This window comes from Heteronotia binoei, chromosome 5 (assembly GCF_032191835.1).
Source record: "Heteronotia binoei isolate CCM8104 ecotype False Entrance Well chromosome 5, APGP_CSIRO_Hbin_v1, whole genome shotgun sequence".
Taxonomy (NCBI): Eukaryota; Metazoa; Chordata; class Lepidosauria; order Squamata; family Gekkonidae; genus Heteronotia; species Heteronotia binoei.
This window is the reverse complement of record NC_083227.1, coordinates 157,176,222-157,197,387: the sequence shown is the minus strand read 5'-3', so window position 1 is coordinate 157,197,387 and position 21,166 is coordinate 157,176,222. Positions and strand designations below refer to the sequence as shown.

Below are 21,166 nucleotides of genomic sequence, written 5' to 3'. Positions count from 1 at the left end.
ACTAAGAAGGAATGAGTCTAGCCTGGCAGGGTATGCTTGGATCAGGAAAGCAAGATGGATTCTGCTGTTGTTAGCTTTAGGTCCATGGAGCCAGGCTGGAAACATGGTGACCTGGCTTCTTCCACTGCAGTGGCCAAGACTGGGCACACAAGGAGCAGCTGGAGCATGTCTGTAGTTCTGGCTACCACTCTTCAGAGATGTAGAATGCAAAGCTGCCATATAAGCCTTAGAAACTAAGCAAAGTACACTTCTCAGAGCAGATGCGTGAGAGTCAAATCTCCAGGCACCCTGGCAACCATGCTGGTGATCATGATGTTCACATGTATGAAAAGTAGGGGGCTTTTCCTCACAGTTCCCCCCCTCAAGACCTACGTCACCATCTGGTGGCGAGGTCTTGCAATAACACAATGTCCATATCTGTAGTTGACAGGCGGCGAGTCCACGTAGCTTCAGGTGTCTATCGGGGTGTACCGTCTATCTAAAAGGGTTGGAGCCACTATCTAAACTACTCAAAAATTAATTTGGAAAATATTCCAATAGGCCAAAGGTTCCTTCCTTTGAATACTACGATGCAGGGATAACAGGCATTGGCAACATTGTAGGGCATACAGTATTAAAACACAGGGTTACAATCATTGAAATAAAAGTTGAGCTCATAAAATCATTACTGCCATTTAAACCAGATAAATAACAAGAATTGATCTATAAATCACGCACAATCATGACAATAATTGATTAGGAAAACACACAGGTACATTAGAGTTCATGGCTACAAGTGAATCCATATCTTAATCTTGAGTCTTCTTTTCTTCTTCTCCCCCCCTTGATAAGCTTCTTATACTGGGGTTTGAAGAGGATCTTCTTCCATGTACCTATTGGGTATGTGAAAGTCCTAGTGGAGGGTGAACTAAAGAGTCTTCCCACCCCCCCTAGCACCCAGCAAAATCTGTCTTTATTGTTGCTAAAAGGGAATTCTTCCTGTAACCCATCATGGAATTGGCAATGGTGCTTTTCAGCCTGTATCACCGATGGTTCATAGAGCAACAGTGGGCTTTGAGGAAAGAACCAAAAAGGAACCAAAAACATTTACACATGACCACATGGGGGATGATTCTGTACCAGAGTAGGGAGCAGTGACAGCAGATCAAAAATGCATACATTCAACCATGAAGAAAGGAGTTTTAAAAAGCTATTAGTGAAGTGTCCTCCTGTCCAGAGTGTGGTGACCAGTGAGCTTTTACGTCACAAGCTTACATACGTCATGTTAGGGGCCTGCATTGGGCAGGTTTGCCTATTACACTAATCATTCAGGACTTTAGGAGGCTTTTTCCTTGTCAAGGAAGGGAAGTAACATACACAATTCAGAAAACACAACCCCAAATATACTTTGTTGCAACATAAAACTTAAAATAAAACATTGTGCGCAAGGTTGGAGCTCCAGGAAACTGACCATAGTTGGGGCGTCCCCCATATAATGAAAATAGTTCCACAAAGAAGAGACAAAAGAAAACCTTTGCTATAGCTTTGGAATATAATAAATTGTATAAAAACTTCAAAAACAAAAACTGAGGCCTCAATAGAACAATGCTAGCTAGCTTTATATGAGAGGGATCATACCCAAAATGACAGGTGAGCTAGAGCAGAGAAATTAAAAACCTGGACATTAGTGAGCTGATCAGGTCCCACTAAATCCAGTTTTTCTCTGGGCTAGTTCAGCTAAAACGATCTTGGTATGGGGGTCTCACATGTGAGCATAGATTTCAACAAAAACTTAACAAAACCAGAATTCTGAAAAGCAACATAATGGTTATACATACATAAAACAATTCTTAACAGGACTATCAACAATTAGAACTACTGAGCATGCATTAGACTTGATTTGCAGGTCCAGATTCCCTGCACATCTATATTGAAAGAAAAGATGAACAAACTTAACAAAACAGTTACAAAACAAATCCTAGAAATCAAATTCTGGTTAATTCACCTTGACAAACACATAAAACAATTCATAAAAAGAGAAAAGATGTGGCAAGGCATCTGTGGTACCAAGAGGAAATGCTGAGTAGTTGCAAGGACAAGTAAAAAAAAAAACTTGAGGCATGAAAGCATATCCCCTGAAGAAGAAGCCTTTCATGGAGTAAAAGGGAGAACTAGGATGATGACACAATGCTCCAGGTTTAAGGCTTGTGCCAGAAAATGATTTTCCTCTGTGCATACACAGAGTGCAAAGAATGTGTTGCTGGAAGGCAACATCCTGTCAGAAATACCAAGTAGACCAACATTTGAACATGATACAACAAGACTTGATTTGGAGAGCCTTGATAGGCTCAGCCAACTGGTTATAGATGCAAAAATAACACAAAAGGACATTTAGTAGCAAGAAGAAAATCATGATCAGAAATGAACCCTGAGGAATCTACATTAAGAATCTAACAGGTTATTGCTCATTTCCTTGAGAACATGGAAAATAGAAAAGGGTCTTCCCTCAGAAAAAGTCTAGTTCTAACAAGATATAGGTGGAGGCAGAACCATTCAGTGGTCATTATATTGCTTAAGACCAAAGATATTGAGCCCACAAGGTGGGGCCTTTTAAGAACATGTGGATACCTCTTTCCACAGGCAGACTGGATTAACCTAAAATTAAAGCTCAAGCTTCACCCAAATAGCTGAAAGGGAAGATTGATGATGCAAATGGCATTCAGAGAGAAAATGAAGATATCAATAGTTGAAGTACATTTGAGGAATCCAAATTTCTAATGGAAACCAAGAGCTTTCAGGAATTCTGCCAACACAAGAGTGTTAGTTCTTGAGGCTTGAGAGAGAAAAAGCACAGGGAGAGGGTAATTTTACCCCAAGGAAGTGTACAGATGTCCTATACTTCTTGTAGGAACCAAAATTTGTGGGATAAAAATTTTCTGAGCTCCAATGCCCAGCAAAGGGCCTATAGATTGCAAAGCAAAGCACTGGGACTGCCCAATAGACTTTGAGGAGCAATTTCCTAAAAGTGTTTCCCTTAAAATTAAAGCTACAAAATCTAAGTATAGGAGAGATTGGTACCAGTCACTAGAAGAAGAAAAAAATATATATTTTAAGACTTAAAAGGTACAGCAAAAATAACAGAAAGAAAGCTTCTAATCTAGGAGAACTCCTAGTATTAGGGCAGTTTACAGGCAGAGGGTTTTCTCTAGCAGAGAAGGATTGGCTGTAAGTAGAACTTTGGGATGCCAGCTCCAGGCTGGAGATTCCTGAAATTTTGAATCAAATTTGAAAATCACAAGGCATGCAGTCCATTTCCTTGGACACTTATCTCCTCCAGAGGCTTAGCCTCAATGTACTGGGGAAAAGGCTATGATTTTGGGAGAGACCTCCAGGTCCCACCTGGAGACTGGCAACCTTACAAAAACACAGTAGTATGCACATCTCCCCCCCAGGTATCTCTCTGGCTGGGAAGAGGCTGTCTCTGTGAGAGGCTGCAATATTTAAAAAAAAAGTTTGGTAATGAAAAACTTTTGAAATTATATCTTTTTAGACCCAAAATCAGAAGATGGGAATTCAAAATAGCACAAAAATACCTCAACTGTATTTCCACCCTATTTCCACCCTCCCCCTCTAGATGTGAAAGGAGGGGAAGGTTTGAACAGACAAACCAAAATTCCTTCCCTCTTGGATTAACTGAATGCTTAGCTTTAACAAAAGGCTAAAACAGACACAATGGATTTGGCCAGTACTCTCTTATCTGACACTGATAAGTTTTTACAAAGAAAGGTGGAGGAGGAAAATAATGAGCTTTCTGCCTGGGTGGGGCTCAAAATTGTAACTCTTTTCCAGTTTCTTTAACTCAAGCTGAATTTGGCTGAGTTTATTTCAAGAGGGTCTGCATGAGATTTGCCAATCAGTACTACATTAGTTGTTGCTGCTCCTGCAGCTGGAGGTTCTACTTTCTGTACTTTCAGATTTAAATGACAGACTTGCCCATTTGAGGTTAGCTGTCTTGTGTTGCTGTGACCTTTGAGAAGGAGAGGCAACACCTCTTATAAGACAATGAGGCTCTCTCTCTCAAAGACACTGAGTTGCTTATACCTTAAGGAGACCTGAGATAAACAAAAATTTAATTTCTCAGGGCAATGCATTTAAAATTCTATTCCTTTGCCTTAGTTACTTATCAGATCTTTACTGCTACAGATTTCCATTGAGCAAGAGGGAGAACAATTAGCATTTCTTCCTGATAGCAAGAGTGCTGAGCATTTGCAATGCTTTAGCCAGCTCTATTTGGGCTAATCTGCAGGCACTCTGTACAAGCTCAGAGGCTATACCATTTAAAATTCATAGAACTGAGGAAATAAATATTTTTTTTGACTTTATAAGCAAGAGAGAGGAAGATGAACTTGGGAGTTTCACAGATTTTCATTCAGCCAATTTGAAAGTTAAAAACAGTCAGTTTCTTACATTTTGCTCTGAATGCTTTGAATTAACAAAAATTAGTTCAACCTCTCTTTCTCAGGTGCTTGATGCTGGCATTCTTAAAGGGTTAAACTGAAGATATTACATCAAGCTCCCATTACCCTGCAGAGAAAACTAACTCTGCAGGCTGGAACCCTTGCTGGGATTCCAGGAGATCTCCAGGCCTTACCTGGAGAAATGGCCTGGTCTAATTGTAGTCCAAGTCATTGCTTGTATGTTTTCTTATTTAGTCAAGGGAAAAGGCGCCCTTGTTACCTTTAAACCTAATAAAGCCAGATCTCTCTGTTTTAAGAGACATTCAAGTCTAGATGTTAGATTTTCCTTTGGGTGGGGGGAGGTTCAGAGACAAAGGAACCTTGCCTGCCCATGTGGGACTACCATTCTCTGAAGTTCCACAGAATTCTGGCTTTCAAATTCCCCAAATGGGATGAGCTAAAGACAGAAAATTTCTGGCGTAAAGGGCTGAGGCTTGCTCATGTAGGAGTGTCTGGAGTAAGTCCTTGCTAAAAGGAATACCTTGTGCCATGATTGTGGAACTCTGCATAGGCTCAGAGACCACATTTCCTTCATAATTCTGAGGTAAGAGAACTGAAATAGGGACTGTTTTCTCATTTTCATGGGGGAAAGAAGTCTGGGGCTGCACAGCTGGGTTTGCCCTGCCATGTTTCCTCTTATCCTGCACTTCCAGAATTTCCAGTCTCCTCTCTGTGGCCCTGCAAGACTCCAGGACATGTTGCAGGAGACTGGCAGTTTCCTTTTCTTTCCTACTACTAGCTTCTAACTTTTGCTGAAATTCCTGGTTTTTCTCAGCAAGCTGTTGGATTTCTAAATCTTTTTCATGAGTAGGATTTGTAAGTTTCCCTACCCTTTCCTTATTAGGGAAATCTTCCAAAGCAGTAGCTTTGGGGAGGCTATCTCCATTTTCTGCAAACCCTGTGGCTCTGGGAGCCATGTGCCCTGGTGGCTTCATGGCTTCTGAAAGTGCAGCAAGTAGCACATGTGTGGGCTGCTTATCAAACTGCCTCATGTCTGCTCCAGTGGCTCTAAGCTGGGACCAAGCTGCCATTCTGACTTTGTCTCGAGGGGTCCGCTGAGGCCAGGGTTGCCCAGAGGCTGACTGTGTCTGCCTAGGAGCATAAGCCTGCTTGTGAAGGGGAACCTTTGGGGCAAGCTGGGGATGGCAAGAAGAGCTGGAACCAAGGCCATTGTTTTGGAACTTCCAGTTCTGGCTCTCTTTTCCATGCCCACCCTGCTCTTGATTATATTGTGCCTGAGTGAGCTGTGTTTCTAAAACAGCAACTCTTTGTTCAGAGACTTGGGCATGCTTTAAAGCATTCTCCAGTCTCCATTTGACCTCATGGAGAGAGTGGGTTAAATTTTGTTTGTCTATTAGGTACTCATATCTCTCATCCCTGAACCTTTCTACCTCCTTCTCATAAGTTTTTAACCAAGCTTCTGTCTTCCTAAGCTTAGAGGATACCTGTTTTTGCTGCTCTTCTACCTTACGGGCAGCCTGCTCCTGGCATTCTTTCAGCTTAGCTTCTGACTTTTCTAAGTTTTGGTAGGTTTCCCCATAGAGCTTTTGGGCATCTTTGGTATGTTCCACTGAGGCTTGCAATGCTGTGAACAAGCCCCATGCAACAAACCTGTCCAATTCGGACCCTCTATATTCACAGTGGTTGTCAAAGAAATTCCTAAGTCCCTCCAGGATATCTATTCCCTGGAAGAACTCTGGGTACCAAGGGTTTGGTCCTTTGTTTGCCAACCATTCTCCCAGTTTTCCAAAGGTTTCCTTCATTATTTTTACAGATTCAGCTTCATGCTGTTTTCTGGCTGTGGTCTTTTTAGTGACCACAGGACGGACTGGGGCTGAGCTGTTTTTATTTCCATCTACCACCTCTTCATCCTCACTCTCCTCATCTGATGAAAACTCATAGAGGCCAGGTGCCGAGACGGCCGCTATGAAGGTTTTCTTTAGTTCTAATTTCCTCTGTAAGGCCTCTATTTCCTTTTTACATGCTTCGTGACTAACTGCCTCCCGTGCCTTCTTATTTTTCTCGGAGGCGTATTCTAAAGCATGTTGCAATTTATTATTACGTTCTTTTGTTTGCTCCAGCTCTTTGCTCAATGCCTTTACTTGCGATTGGGCCTTCTTTAGAGCGGTTATGGTATCTTGATATGCTAAAGTTATGGTGAGTTTCTCAGCCTTAATCTCCTCTACGGTCCGACTTGCCTGTTGCCAGTCAAGGTCCAGAGTATTATTTTCCTGCGCTATCCTATCCATTTCTGCAGCGTGTCTCCTATGCAACTCTGCCTTTTCGATTTCGTGATCCTGCTGCACTTGTTCCAATTTTTCCGCATGGCTCTGGAGTAGGAATTCCCTTTCTGCGGTATGTTTTTGGGATTCCTGCTCCAGCACTGCCGCATGGCTCTGGAGCAGGAATTCCCTTTCTGCAATTTGCTTCTGGAACTCCCTCTCCAGCACCGCCGCATGGTTCTGGAGTATGGATTCCCTTTCAGCAGTTTGCTTTTGGAATTCCCTCTCCAGCACCTCTGCGTGTTTTTTAAGAATTGTCTCCAATTCTTGTTCTTTCTTCTCTGCCTGCACTTCGTGCTGCTTTATTTCCTGATCTCTCTGCGTAAGCTGCTCCCTGAGTTGTTTAATCAGGGCGGAGCTATCCCGCAGGGCTTCAAACAAACCCCACGTGGCAAAAAGGTCCCTTTTGCCAGTGCTAATCATTTTGTTGTTGCAATTTTCTTCAAATATATCCCTAAAGGACTGGAGGGGATTAGACCCTTGGTCAAAGACTCCCTTGTGCCAAGGGTTGTCCCCTTTCTTTAACAACCATTTTTCCAACTTGGGGACTTCCTCTTTTTTGGCAAAAATTTCCATAGCTTACAATTTAGTTCCTTTCAAAGTTCTAACTTTACTTGCAGGGCTGGTTTTCCTGCACTGTTAGGTGCCTAACCACAGGCCACCAAAATTAACTGATGCAGGGGCTTTCCCTAGCCCTTTTCCTGCTTATTGGGGAGCAAAGAACTTGCAGGACACCTCTGTGTGTCTCACAAGTAAAGGAGAGAGTTGCAGGACCTTCCTTAGTTCTCTGCAACACTAACAAATGTTTGTGGCATGGGCTTATGGCCTTGCACACATTGTTGAGCTCCTCAGGAGGGGCTTTTCTCTAGCCTCTGCCTCCAAACCATCAAAAGTCACTGGCCCTGCACCTTTCCTTAGTGGGGCAGTTCTGAGTTCACCAAAAGGTTTTAAAAGTCTCAGAGCCTGAACTTTTCCTCAGTTGGCCCTAAGCAAAAGGGAAATTTTTCGGCTGAGAAGAGTTCCTATCTCCTCAGACTCGGGACAAATTTTTTTTTAACCCTAAGGGAGAGCTTCTTGCTCCTTCCACTAAATTCTCTTAAAGGCACAGCCAAGTGTAAGAACTAGCAGCATATTTCCAGATGCTTTCTGGCTCCTATGTGCTATTTTACACCTGGGCTGGCAACTTTACTTATGTTCCCTTTTTTTGTTTTGCCTACTGCCAATCTCTGATTGCGCTTCGGCTTGGGTTTAGGGGGCAGCGAGCCAATCCTATGATTGCGTCTCGGCCAGAAAAGGGAGCCACGAGCCGACCCAACGATCGCGTCTCGGGCGCAGTTTTGGGCAGCGAGCCAATCCTATGATTGCGTCTCGGCCAGAAAAGGGAGCCACGAGCCGACCCAACGATCGCGTCTCGGGCACAGTTTTGGGCAGCGAGCCAATCCTATGATTGCGTCTCGGCCAGAAAAGGGAGCCACGAGCCGACCCAACGATCGCGTCTTCGGGCAAAAGGGAGCCACGAGCCGACCCAACGATCGCGTCTCGGGCAAAAGGGAGCCACGAGCCGACCCAACGATCGCCTCTTCGGGCAAAAGGGAGCCACGAGCCGACCCAACGATCGCGTCTTCGGGCAAAAGGGAGCCACGAGCCGACCCAACGATCGCGTCTCGGGCAAAAGGGAGCCACGAGCCGACCCAACGATCGTGTCTTCGGGCAAAAGGGAGCCACGAGCCGACCCAACGGTCGCGTCTTCGGGCAAAAGGGAGCCACGAGCCGACCCAACGGTCGCGTCTTCGGGCAAAAGGGAGCCACGAGCCGACCCAACGATCGCGTCTCGGGCAAAAGGGAGCCACGAGCCGACCCAACGGTCGCGTCTTCGGGCAAAAGGGAGCCACGAGCCGACCCAACGATCGCGTCTCGGGCAAATAAAATAAAAAGTTGCCCAGCAGTCAGATTGCAGCGGTCCTACGACCCGCCTGCCCTCCTGACTGTCGGGTGCCTTAGACTAGCCTTGGCCTAGACTCGTGTAAGGACTTGGGTGCGTGTGTGCAAGTGTCTGAGTGTGTATGTAGTGTGTGTGCGTGTGTGCACTAAGCTCTAAAGAAAAGGGAGAAGGGAAGGGCGCTCTTTCCAGGTCTTAAACAATCCTAGCCTGTCCTGACATTCCCTCCCACGATAGACGCGTTTAGAAGGCCTCGGGACGGCGGCCAGACTTCACGGGACTTCCCCCTTGCGTTCTATCGGGCTCAGTCCTCTTTTGAGGTGTCTGGCCTTCTAGGGGCGGCTGAGAAGTCCAGTTGAATGATAGAAATGGGGGCAGCCCAACCCACAAGTACAGAGATGCTCGCTAGAGCCTTTCACACAGAACTCATTCACTCAATCACTCACGCAATAGCCTCGCTAGCAAGACTTTCTGAACGGTGCAACCTTACGTCTGTCTGTATGAAGACACGCGTGTCGACTCGCGTGCATTCACACAAACAGGATAATGCCCAAGCTTTCTCCACCAATTTCTGTTAGGGAAACTGCTCTCAAAATGAGATTGGGGAATTAGATGGAGAGACAGTTGTCCCAATAGGAATCTTTTATTATCTGTGTATACGAGGCTCAACCGTTCAGATGGTCAATGCTCAATAAACTGGACTCTAATTTAATAAAAACCAATTGTAATTTATTTAGAATAATATTTCTTTCATACAAGGTAAAAATACAAAACACTCACACATTCACACAGGTCTAGGAAATATAGATAGATCAATAGGGGAACATATATGGATAAACAGACAGGGTAATATTTACCATCGTAGTCTTCAGGGAAGGTTTCCAATGGCGACATAAGAGGACAGGGGAAATGGACCCAACACTGTGGCCAGAATTGGGGATGGATCTAGACAGCGGGTAATAGGGGTTGCTGAATAGAAAGCACACATGAGTGGAGTTGGGTCAGAGGTTAAATAGGCTCCCTTAGACCCCTTAGGTGCTGGGAGGAGCAGGGGGAGGCTCTATGATGACCAAGGAGGCTGGACATCCCTTGCTGACACCTAATTGGATGCCAGTTTTGACCAATGAACTTCACCTTAGTCTGGTGAAGCTGGAAATTTCCAAGCTGCAATGCTGCCTGGGGCGGCTCCAAGGTATTAGACTGGGGTAAGAATGGGAATGGCTGGATACTTAAATTTAAATGGGATTAACTAGGAGGGTGACAATAGGTAATCAAATGCTGGCCTAGGTACCACCCGGGTAAGACAAAAGACTTGATGAAGACAGGAGATGTCCTTCCTCTTTCTCATCTTCTGCTGGGCAAGGTTTATTGTTCTGGTATTGCTGAGCAATTAGGATCAACAGTTGAGCTATTAATCCATTCATAAAACAGATGGGTTGCTTGCAGGCTCAGGGTGTGTACGTGTGACTTTCCCACTAAGAAGGAATGAGTCTAGCCTGGCAGGGTATGCTTGGATCAGGAAAGCAAGATGGATTCTGCTGTTGTTAGCTTTAGGTCCATGGAGCCAGGCTGGAAACATGGTGACCTGGCTTCTTCCACTGCAGTGGCCAAGACTGGGCACACAAGGAGCAGCTGGAGCATGTCTGTAGTTCTGGCTACCACTCTTCAGAGATGTAGAATGCAAAGCTGCCATATAAGCCTTAGAAACTAAGCAAAGTACACTTCTCAGAGCAGATGCGTGAGAGTCAAATCTCCAGGCACCCTGGCAACCATGCTGGTGATCATGATGTTCACATGTATGAAAAGTAGGGGGCTTTTCCTCACAATGCCTTCTCTAAGCTGGCCAGTGGGGCAGTGGGGGCTTCATGAGCCACAATTTGGCCACTCCTGCTGTAGTGCGTGATTGCTGTCAGAGAAGGAATGACAGGCACACACAATATGTTTTCCTTTGAGGTTTTAATGTACTATTTGCGGTGACCTCCCTCTTTTGCTAAATGCAGTTATTCAGCAAAGCTTGTTCTGAAACATTTCCTCAAAGCAGAGCTCTGTATGTCCATAAAGGAGTCAGCTTTATTGGCTAAATACTAATAATTGGTACCTTGATTCTGTACACATTGCATTTAATGAATCCCACTCGATATGTTAAATAAAGGAGTTGCTATCTGATAGACATATAAGTGCAGATAGACATCATCTTTACAGAAGTCAAGTTGATCTAGGTAATAAATCGATGGAAGTAGTTAAGACATATGAACATATTAAGCTGCCTTCTACTGAATCAGACCCTTGGTCCATCTAAGTCAGTCTTGTCTTCTCAGACAGGCAGCGGCTCTCCGGGGTCTCAAGCTGAGGTTTTTCACGCCTACTTGCCTGGACCCTTTTTTGGAGATGCCGGGGATTGAACCTGGGACCTTCTGCTTCCCAAGCAGATGCTCTACCACTGAGCCACCGTCCCTCCCCTGCTCTCCAGGGTCTCAAGCTGAGGATTTTCACGCCTATTTTCCTGTACCCTTTTTTGGAGATGCCAGGGATTGAACCTGGGACCTTCTGCTTCCCAAGCAGATGCTCTACCACTGAGCCACCGTCCCTCCCCAATTTGCAATCCTAAAATGTACAGCCCAATGCTATGCATTTTTGCTTATACACAAGCTCAGGGCTTTTTCGGAGCAGGAATGCACAGGAACACAGTTCCGGCTGGATTAGTGTCAGGGGACGTGGCCTAATACGCAAATTAGTCACCGCTGGGCTTTTTCTACCAAAAAAAGCCCTGAATGGATCTAAAGCAGACGTGTTTTCCAGGAGACTCTGGAGCTGTCCCGCCTCTGCTTTCTCAATTTCCTTACCCAAGAACAACACATTCACAACCAGGCAGTAATTGACAGGATCCAGTGGCTCTAATGATGGCTTTTTAAAGAACAGTGTTACTACCGACCTCTTTTAACACACCTGGATAGACCCCAATACTAAGGGACAGATCGATAGACCATATACCATCACCACCGACCTTAACCAGCCATAACCAACATGGATCAGAAAGGCGTGTGTTCAGTCTGGCAGCATCCAGGATCCTGTCAACATCAGTCCAAGAGAGTCAGCTGAAGTTGTCCAACACAGAACCCAAAGACAACCAAGGGGCCTCCAGTTCCCTTATTGTATCGACTGCGGAGGAGCAAAAAGACTTTGCAAAAAAGCTTGTGAATGTCTCACAGCTAATGGTTGAATTGCTTACATTTTTTGCACTCCCCATCAGGGAGGTTATTGACCTAACTACCCTAAATAATTGTGCTGGGTGAGAGCTAGCGAACATGACAGAAGCTGTGGTGGTGGGGGGGAATCTCTTTTCATGGCTTTCACCACCATATCATAGGTTTTCATAAAAGACCTATAGGATGTTCTCGCAGCTTCATCATGAGACCAGCGCCACACTTGGTCTAGCTGTCTGAGTTCTCATTGGATCCTGTTGAGCTCCGTTGTATACCATGAAGCCGGATTGCGATGGGAATGAAGAGTGTGTTGGGAGGCAATTTCATCAGTGACTTCAGGGAGACAGGCATTCCATTCCTCTCTCAGCACATCCAATGTGTCGTTGGGAGGTAATGGATTCCACAGAACATTATGGAACCCAGTTGGATCCATAAGTCTCTGCGGGTGAGCATAAATCCGCTTGCTACCCAGACAAGGCAGGGGTCGTGTTCTCAGCCAAGCTTTCATAGCAAAGTGATCTGACCAATATAATATTGGCAAAAAATATCCAGCTATAATGAAGGTTATAGTATCTGAGAGTTTTTTTTCACTGTATCACAAAAACCTGCTATTAGAGGTGTGCAAAAACTCATCCTTCCCACCCCCAGGTGGGGGAATATTGGACCTGAAAAAAATCAGTATTTTCCAATATTTCTGGTTCTCTGGTATGGTATTCAGATTCGGTAATATTTGAGAATCCCCAATTTTGGGGGTGGTCCATTATACCCTGTGGGAACTATTAAAGTCAATGGCAAATCTATTGTGGGGTATATTCAGTGGTCTGGGGGGGGGGAGAGTGAGGTAGAGATACCAAATTCTCAGCATAGGTGCTGGAGCCTCTCCTCAAAAGAACCCCCACATTTCAAAAAGATTGGACCAGGGGGTTCAGTTTTATGGGCACCCAAAAAAGGGGGGCCCATCCTTTATTGGTTCCAGTGGGGGGAAATAGCCAGTTAATACAAGCCTGGCAGAATATCCCCGAGAATCTCTGCAGTAGAACATTAAAGGGGGAGCATTCTTGCAAGGCTGGCAGCAGAACCACTGCAATGGGCTCAGCAGAACCAGCGCTGCTGAGTTTTGGCAGTGCCAAAACTTAACAGGACTAAGATCAAACCTGAGAATCAGTAGAAACTGGGAGGGGGGGGGGACATTTCTGCAAGGACAGCAGAACCAGTGCAATGTACTAGTGCCCAGCAACACAACCCAGTGCCAACCTGCTAGTGCCCAGCAGCACAACCCAGTGCCATTGTGGCAAATGCCAGCTCAACGGATGTTAAGCACAGAATGACCATCCAAGCAAGGGGGATGGGGCTTGCGAGGATAGGAGATAGTGCAACACAACCCAGGGCTAGCATGGCAGCAGTGCAAACCCAACAGAACTAACCGCTGTCCCATCAGAGAATCCCAGCAGGTTTAAAAAAAAAAAAAAAGAAGAAGAAGAAGCAAGGGCAGTAGAAGCCCAACAGAACACTCAACAGTTCAGAGGGGGCAGGCGCTGTAACTAGCCCAACTGAACTAAAGTCGGCCCAAAGCACAGAAGCCCAGTAATGTTTTGTCTTCTTCCGTAACCAAGGGCAAACACAGAGACACCTTATGCACCATTTTCCCAGGGAAGGTCTCAAAAAGTAAGAGGGAGGGGGCTGTGTGTCAACCCTGATCCTTCTTTCCTGCAGTACACAGCAACCGTCACTGCCTCGGTGGAGGACTCCTAGTCTAGGTGCTGCAGCTGCCCTTCGTCACAGGCTTCCCCTTTCCCACCTCCCACCCTGCAAAGAAGAATGTCTCACAGCAAATTAGCCGTCGTTATTTATGGTGCTACTGTAGGTTCCGCCGGCTTCTGTTTGACACGCAAGTCTTTACGATCCTACACTCTACCTTTTCGTCGCCATCGAAATGAAGAACAGTTTTTGTGCTGCTGGTTTCATTTCAGCGTGCAATTTTAATAATAATAATAATAATAAAAATAAATTTATTTTTATATCCCGCCCTCCCCTGCCAAAGGCAGGCTCAGGGCGGCTAACAGGACATGGTATGCACCGTGATTACGATAAAATACAATCAATACTATAAAACAATTAGAATAGTTACATTAAAATAGTTAAATTACATTCATACATTAAGTTAAAATTAAATAGACAGTTAAACCATTATAAATTATGAATTTCGGTGCTACAGTTCAGACTATGGGCGTTTTCGCACTGACCTTACGCCGGAGCGACGTCCCTCTTCACCGCGCAGCGTCTGCGCGGATTTCGCACTAATTGCTCCGCAGAACCCGGAAGAGCCGCAAAGTCCTGCGGCTTTTGCGTCGCAAATGTAAACTGGTTTTTGGTGGTTTACATTTGCGACGCAAAAGCCGCAGGACTTTGCGGCTCTTCCGGGTTCTGCAGAGCAATTAGTGCGAAATCCGCGCAGACGCTGCGTGGTGAAGAGGGACGTCGCTCCGGCGTAAGGTCAGTGCGAAAACGCCCTATGTGTAGGATGGCTAGATGTCATTCCCGGGTTTCATCTTAAAGCAAGCTGAAAGAGGACAGTTTTGCAAGCCCTGTGAAACTGATTTAAGTCTCGCAGGGCTCGCACCTCCTCTGGTAGTTGATTCCACCATTGGGGAGCCATTGTTGAGAAGGCTTGCTCCCTCGTTGTTTTTAATCAATCTAGCCTCCCTTGGTCCAGGGACTTTTAAAAGATTTTGAGAACTAGATTTTGGTTTGGGTTGGCTGGTGACTTGATGAGTGAACTTGAGCACACCACACTGTAAGGTATTTTTTTTCTTTTTGTATATTTTTCAGCTTGGATACAGCTGAATGCCCACCTCTAAATTGTTATTCAAATAGGTTATAATACAAAGAGCTGTTACCACAGTTGCTGTGCTTGTATTCCTGTAGTTTACAACTGGTATGAGTCCAGTTATTAAGCTATTCTCCAGTATTATTTGTGTATTCCAGGTAGTTTTGCTTTATGTTAACATAATCACCTGGTTATTTGAGGCTATTTTTACTTGATTCAAAGATCTTCTCTGCTGAAAAAACTTAGAGCTTTTTCCCACACAGCTTACCGCGGAGCGAAGTCCCTCCTCGCCGTGCAGCGTCTGCTCGGATTTCCCACCAACTGCTCCGCGGAAGCAGGAAGATCTGCGGCTTTTGCGTCGCTAACGTAAACTGTGTTTTAGCGATTTACATTTGCGACGCAAAAGGCCAGGCACTTCCTGCTTCCGCGGAGCAGTTGGTGGGAAATCCGAGCAGACGCTGCGCGGTGAGGAGGGACTTCGCTCCGCGGTAAGCTGTGCGGGAAAAAGCTCTTACTTTCCATCTTGCAGTTTCCTTCCTAATCAGCAAGTTACGGTGCTTAGTCCGTCGCTCATAGAAATAATTGTACTTTGAAATCTGGCAATCCTGCGTATGTAAAATATTGAAGGGTTTGATTTTGTTTGCCATTTCCCTTTGAAGAATGGCACTGCACCCCACCCCCACCCCCCCCCAAAAAAACCAAAGTGTGGAGGAGGATGGCAGGATTTGGCCACTGGCTGGCAGGAAGGGCGAGCCAGCTAAAACAGACACTGTAGGCCTGACACAGGACATTGCAGCTGTCCAAGCGAAGTAAAAGCTAACACCAGACTGACCCACCCTTCTTGGCCACGAAAGTAATTTCACAGCACGTGCTGGCAAGGGAAGTGACAAATGTTCTGGGATCTGCTATTTGTACATTACCAATTTTCAACAACAGCAACAATGACAAAAGACATTAGAATCGAAGAGGAAAGTTATTAAACCAAGAAGAACTGTCCTGTGTGGATGATTCGAGAATTATAAAAACAAGGACCTTGTCTGAAGAAGAAGAAGATGATATTGGATTTATATCCCGCCCTCCACTCCGAAGAGTCTCAGAGCGGCTCACAATCTCCTTTACCTTCCTCCCCCACAACAGACACCCTGTGAGGTGGGTGGGGCTGGAGAGGGCTCTCCCAGCAGCTGCCCTTTCAAGGACAACCTCTGCCAGAGCTATGGCTGACCCAAGGCCATGCTAACAGGTGCAAGTGGAGGAGTGGGGAATCAAACCCGGTTCTCCCAGATAAGAGTCCGCACACTTAACCACTACACCAAACTGGCTCTCCAAACTGAGCCATTTATGGTAGACAGGAATTATTGCCATCACAGTCATCAGGTGGAATACTAATTTGACTTATTGTTCTCTGAATGCTTATGCACAGAAAATATTCGTTAATTGTTATCCATAATGTTTATGATATCCTTAACACATCAACCAATCTCCACTGTGAATGTAGCACTGGTATAAAGGGGAATGAACCCTAGCATAACAGCAAAAATCCCAATCACAGCATAACAAAGTACACTAACTGTTATGGCCTAGAAAGTGGAGGAAAATTTCTTATGTCAGAGTCATTGCCAATAGCTTAACATTTAGGAATGCAGAAAAGTTACACATTCAACCTTCTAGATCCCAAAGCTGTATTTTATGTATTATTTTTTCTCTCAATGATGTCATTTTATCTCGTTTTTGATACATTTTATTATTACATTTTAACTAGAACTCTTAACTTGTGTACTAGCATACCAGATAATGCTTCGTTTTGTCAGTTAGATCTGGTCATGGTTTGTTTTGTCAGTTAGATCTGAATCTGAAGCTGATCCCTAAGCAACTGTGACTTAGTTCGTTTTGCTAAATGCAAAGGGTGTTTTTTTAAATGCAACATACTGCATTAAATTTATGATTGAATAATGTAGATGTGGCAGAACGGTGGTTGTTGTGAGTACTGTAATTATGAATGTCTGAATAATTAACATAAAATTGGTGGTTTAAAATAAGAACCCAGCGAAACAGAAATGGCATTAAACTCAGGGTTTTATCATTATTTCAAGTTCTTGAACATGGGCTTGAACACATTTATAAAGTGAAAGAAATCCACACACATTACAAGCATAAGGTTACTTTTCTAATCAGATTGCTGTCGCCATTTAAATGTGTAGTATGTGAAGCAGTGGAAAATAAGCTCAAAGTCTGTTCCATTAACTTGTTTTGTGCTTGTAAAACTATTGTCAGGGTATAACAGTTGTCACAAACAATAGCTATATACAGTGAAAAATCACATCTTATACAGGAGCCTTCCTCCTCACTCATAACATACGATTGTAGTTGGTTGCCAAATATACAACTATGTGTTTTAATTGTTAATGGAAGAGATCCCCGGCTGAGACGATACAATTTGGATTCGTTATACGACAGAAGGGACCTATCTGCTTCTCCATTTCCTCATACAGAAAATAAGGCTTTTTAATGCGTTCAGATGAAACGTATTCATTTTATTCCTCGTAGAGGAAATATCAACTTCAACCACTGAAGTATAAAATAGCGGGGAAATGACTTAAGCTGTTGAAATAAAACAACATGTTAAGCACAATCTTTACGAAGCGGGAATGTTTGTGAAATATGTTGAGATACATTCATATTTGCAGCTTTGTGCCCTGAGCTGTACAGCCCAGGCAAGCCCGATCTTGTCAGATCATGGAAGCTAAGCAAAGTTGACTCTGGCAAGTACTAGGACGGGAGACCTCCATGGAATACCAGGAGCAGGAGGCAGAGGCAGGCTCTATGAAGCCACTTCTCTGAACATCCTCCATGTCGCAGTAGTGGTCGCCAGAATTTGCCCTGACTTCCAGGCCAGCATGCATACTCACACACACACACACAAATACAAAGCAATGTCAAAAAAATATTTGTAGCTTTGTTATGGTCCAATAGTGCCTTTCCAGTAAGTGCATCAACGCTGAAAGCAACATCTATGGTAAACTGAAAACAGAGCTGCTAATACAGTTAATGACTTTTGTCTTCCAGATTCAGTGCAGGACTGCCCACGTAATTGTCATGGGAATGGGGAATGCGTGTCTGGAGTCTGTCATTGTTTTCCTGGATACCACGGAGCCGATTGTGCTAAAGGTAATAATTACCTTTGTTTTATAGTGTTCCTTTTCTCTTTTCTTTTTTGGAAAGAAAAAGTGTATTACAATAACATCTACAATTACATTTCCTCATTATTCCTTACAAACTGATATTCATTTACAGTGTTTCTAAGTATGTGTTGGCCTACGATATGGGAACAGATCTTCATTAAAAAGATGATTCTTTCCTTAGTACTTGTAGGTGTTTGGAACGCTGCGGTGTCTGTTGTGTACTGATGAGCAAATTCTCTCAGGCTGAGTTCAGAATAGCCAGGCAGTTGCAAGCAAAATGGGGTGACAATTTTAAGAAACAACAACTGGGGTTTCCTATGTGTTCAGAATTTGATCAAAGATGCCATCTTCTGGGAACTACCCAACACTTGTGAGTTTCCACCTTTCTGTGAACTCCCACAACTAAGATTGAATGTTCTATGCTATGCTAAGGTATGCCCCTACCTGGATAGGCCTGGCTAGCCTGATTTTGTCAGATCTTGGAAACTAAGCAGGGTCAGACCTGGTTAGCAGGGCCAGCATGTGGGAGTAGGTGGGGTAGGCAGCTGTCAACAGCACTACCCCGCCTAGGGGTGCCATCAGACTCCCCCCCCCCTTACTCCTTGGAAGCCTCCGAAGAGCGCAGTGTTTTGGCGGTGCCCAGTCACTTTTAACCAGAAAGTGGGGGGCGCTGCTAAAACATCACACTCTCCGAAGAGCACAGCGTTTTAGCAGCACCCGGCCGCTTTGGGGTTGGAAGCGGCTGAATGGCTCCTTCATGGAAAGGTGCCACTTGGCCGCTTTCATCCCGAAAGCGGCAGGGTGCCGCTCAAACGCCGCGCTCTTCGTGGAGCGCAGTGTTGAAGCGGCGCCCAGCTGCTTTTCAGGTTGAAGCGGCCGGGCGCCGCTAAAACGCCTCGCTTTTCGAAGACTTCGAAGGAAGGCTCTGAAGAGCCAGGTCACCCTGCAAGATGACATCACCCTGCAAGATGCCATACGCATGCAAAATACGCATGCCAAAATACGCATGCCATACGCATGCAAAATAACCGGAGCGGTGGGGGGGGGAAGGTGCGGCGCAGGGGTCTGCTTGGAGCGGCAGAACCCCTAGCGCCGGGCCTGCTGGTTAGTATTTGGCTGAAAAATTACCAAGGAATACCTGGTTGCTACCCAGAGGCAGGAAATGACAAACCATCTCGGAACATCTCTTGTCTTCAAAACCACAGGGTCAGCGTAAGTCGGCCGCAACTTGCAAAAAAGATATTTTGCTATACAATAAAAATTGAAATGAACAAAGACTATGTACTCTATTTTATAAATGCAGCTTTCTACTCCTTCCTGCTACCAGAAAAGATCAATATTAACTGGCTTTCCGTTTGAAATCTGGTAAGATTCAGATGGGTTACAACCCCGGCTCCAGGGCACCAATTATACTTTTATGTGGGTACGGCAAGAGCCTGTTACTCAGACAACTGTCTTGTAGAATGTTTTAAATCTGTAACATTTTTAAAATGTTACTTCAACGTGTAGGACTTAACAGAAAAAAAAGAAAGAAAGAAAGGCTGTCAGAATAACTTGGTATTTAAGAAGTTGCTAAAGATATTTCCTGTAAATTAATACTGCGTTGGCCAGCAGTAGTTATGCTGTTTATATATATGGTACACGTATGAGAGAAACACAGAGAGGGAACTGTTTAATTGTTCAAGTCATTTCTCAGTCAGTTAAATAATTCTGAAGGAGAGGCATTAGCAGTGTGCATACTGAGTCAACTACATACCATATATATGCATTCTGTTGGCACAAGCATTTGCCACTTATACAAAAAAAGCTGCCAATGGAACACCTTAATGCTGACATATGAACCTATGAAGCTGCCTTATACTGAATCAGACCCTTGGTCCATCAAAGTCAGTATTGTCTACTCAGACTGGCAGCAGCTCTCCAGGGTCTCAAGCTGAGGTTTTTCACACCTCCTTTCCTGGACCCTTTTTTAGTGGAGATGCCGGGGATTGAACCTGGGACCTTCTGCTTCCCAAGCAGATGCTCTACCACTGAGCCACCGTCCCTCCCCTGACAACAGACTTCATGCCAGTAGAATAGGGTTGCCAGGTCCCTTTGCCATTGGGGGATTTATGGGCATCCCAGAATTGACATCATCACATTGGCGACATCACACAAGATGCTCTGGTTTTTGGGGCAAGACACTATGGTTTTTTGCTCAAAAACTTGAGTGTCACTGCACGACATCCCTGTTTGGGTGTGGGGCTTCCCCTGCTAGCCAGCTGGCTGGTGGCAGATTGAAGCCCCCCAAAGCGGGGGGGACCCCTATTAGGACCTGGGGCTGGCAACTCTGCAATGGAATGCACTGTCGTTAGCTGAGTGAAGTGGATGGATACAACCCTGTGCCTTTCCTAAACCCTTGTAACTGAAACTAACAAAAGTAGAAGTGGCTTACAAAAGAAATACAACTACATCATACAATTAAGAATTTTTAAAATTACTTTCCCTCTGGATGTGCCCCTTCCCATCTGAAAGTTTTTGACTTTCATAACCTAAGTCCTTTTCCTTTGCCCTGCCATTTACACATTCCTCTTACCACTCCAAAGCTATTTAAATGCTTTTCATTGCAATGAAAATTGCATTGTGTTTCAGAAATCAATTGCCCATTTTGAGTTTTTCTCGTCACTTATTTATATAATTACAATTATGTACATTGCATTTTCCCCCCAATAGACCATATGAAGTATAGAATATGTGGCACAAGTTGCAGGATATAATTCATTTTGATATCTGTTTTCTGTAGTACCTTTATAAAACCTACAACATAGGCTATAGGGGGTTTTTACCTGTTTACTTAGAAGTCAGACTTACTGGGCGTTTTCGCACTTACCTTTTACTGGCGCGACCACCCTCCTCACGCCGGCGGATCTGCAGGGATTTCGCACCAGAAGCACCGGCGCAGCCAAAAGAGCCGGCAACTTCCGTCGCGGAGCCAGCTCAAACGTTTTCCTGCTTCTTGGCGGTTTCCGTTTGAGCTGGCTCCGCGACGGAAGTTGCCGGCTCTTTTGGCTGCGCCGGCGCTTCTGGTGCGAAATCCCTGCAGATCCGCCGGCGTGAGGAGGGTGGTCACGCCAGTAAAAGGTAAGTGCGAAAACGCCCACTGAGTTTTAGGTTAATTGGCCTCTGAATATATAGTCTAGAGCTTCAGCCTAGAAAAATCACTCTACTGACTACTTTTAAAATCCATTGTACATCAGGCCA

The 21,166-nt window shown here is 44.8% G+C and overlaps 1 protein-coding gene across 3 annotated transcripts in view; it reads left to right on the top strand.

Annotated features, from left to right (window-relative positions):
- The window catches only part of TENM2 (teneurin transmembrane protein 2), a 1,752,117-nt gene that overhangs the window by 1,485,494 nt on the left and 245,457 nt on the right, over window positions 1–21,166 (top strand). For all 3 annotated transcript variants that reach the window (XM_060240624.1, XM_060240625.1, XM_060240626.1), the window contains one exon: window positions 17,811–17,912. In XM_060240624.1, coding sequence (XP_060096607.1) covers window positions 17,811–17,912 — 102 coding nt within the window. The remainder of the gene's footprint in view (window positions 1–17,810; window positions 17,913–21,166) is intronic.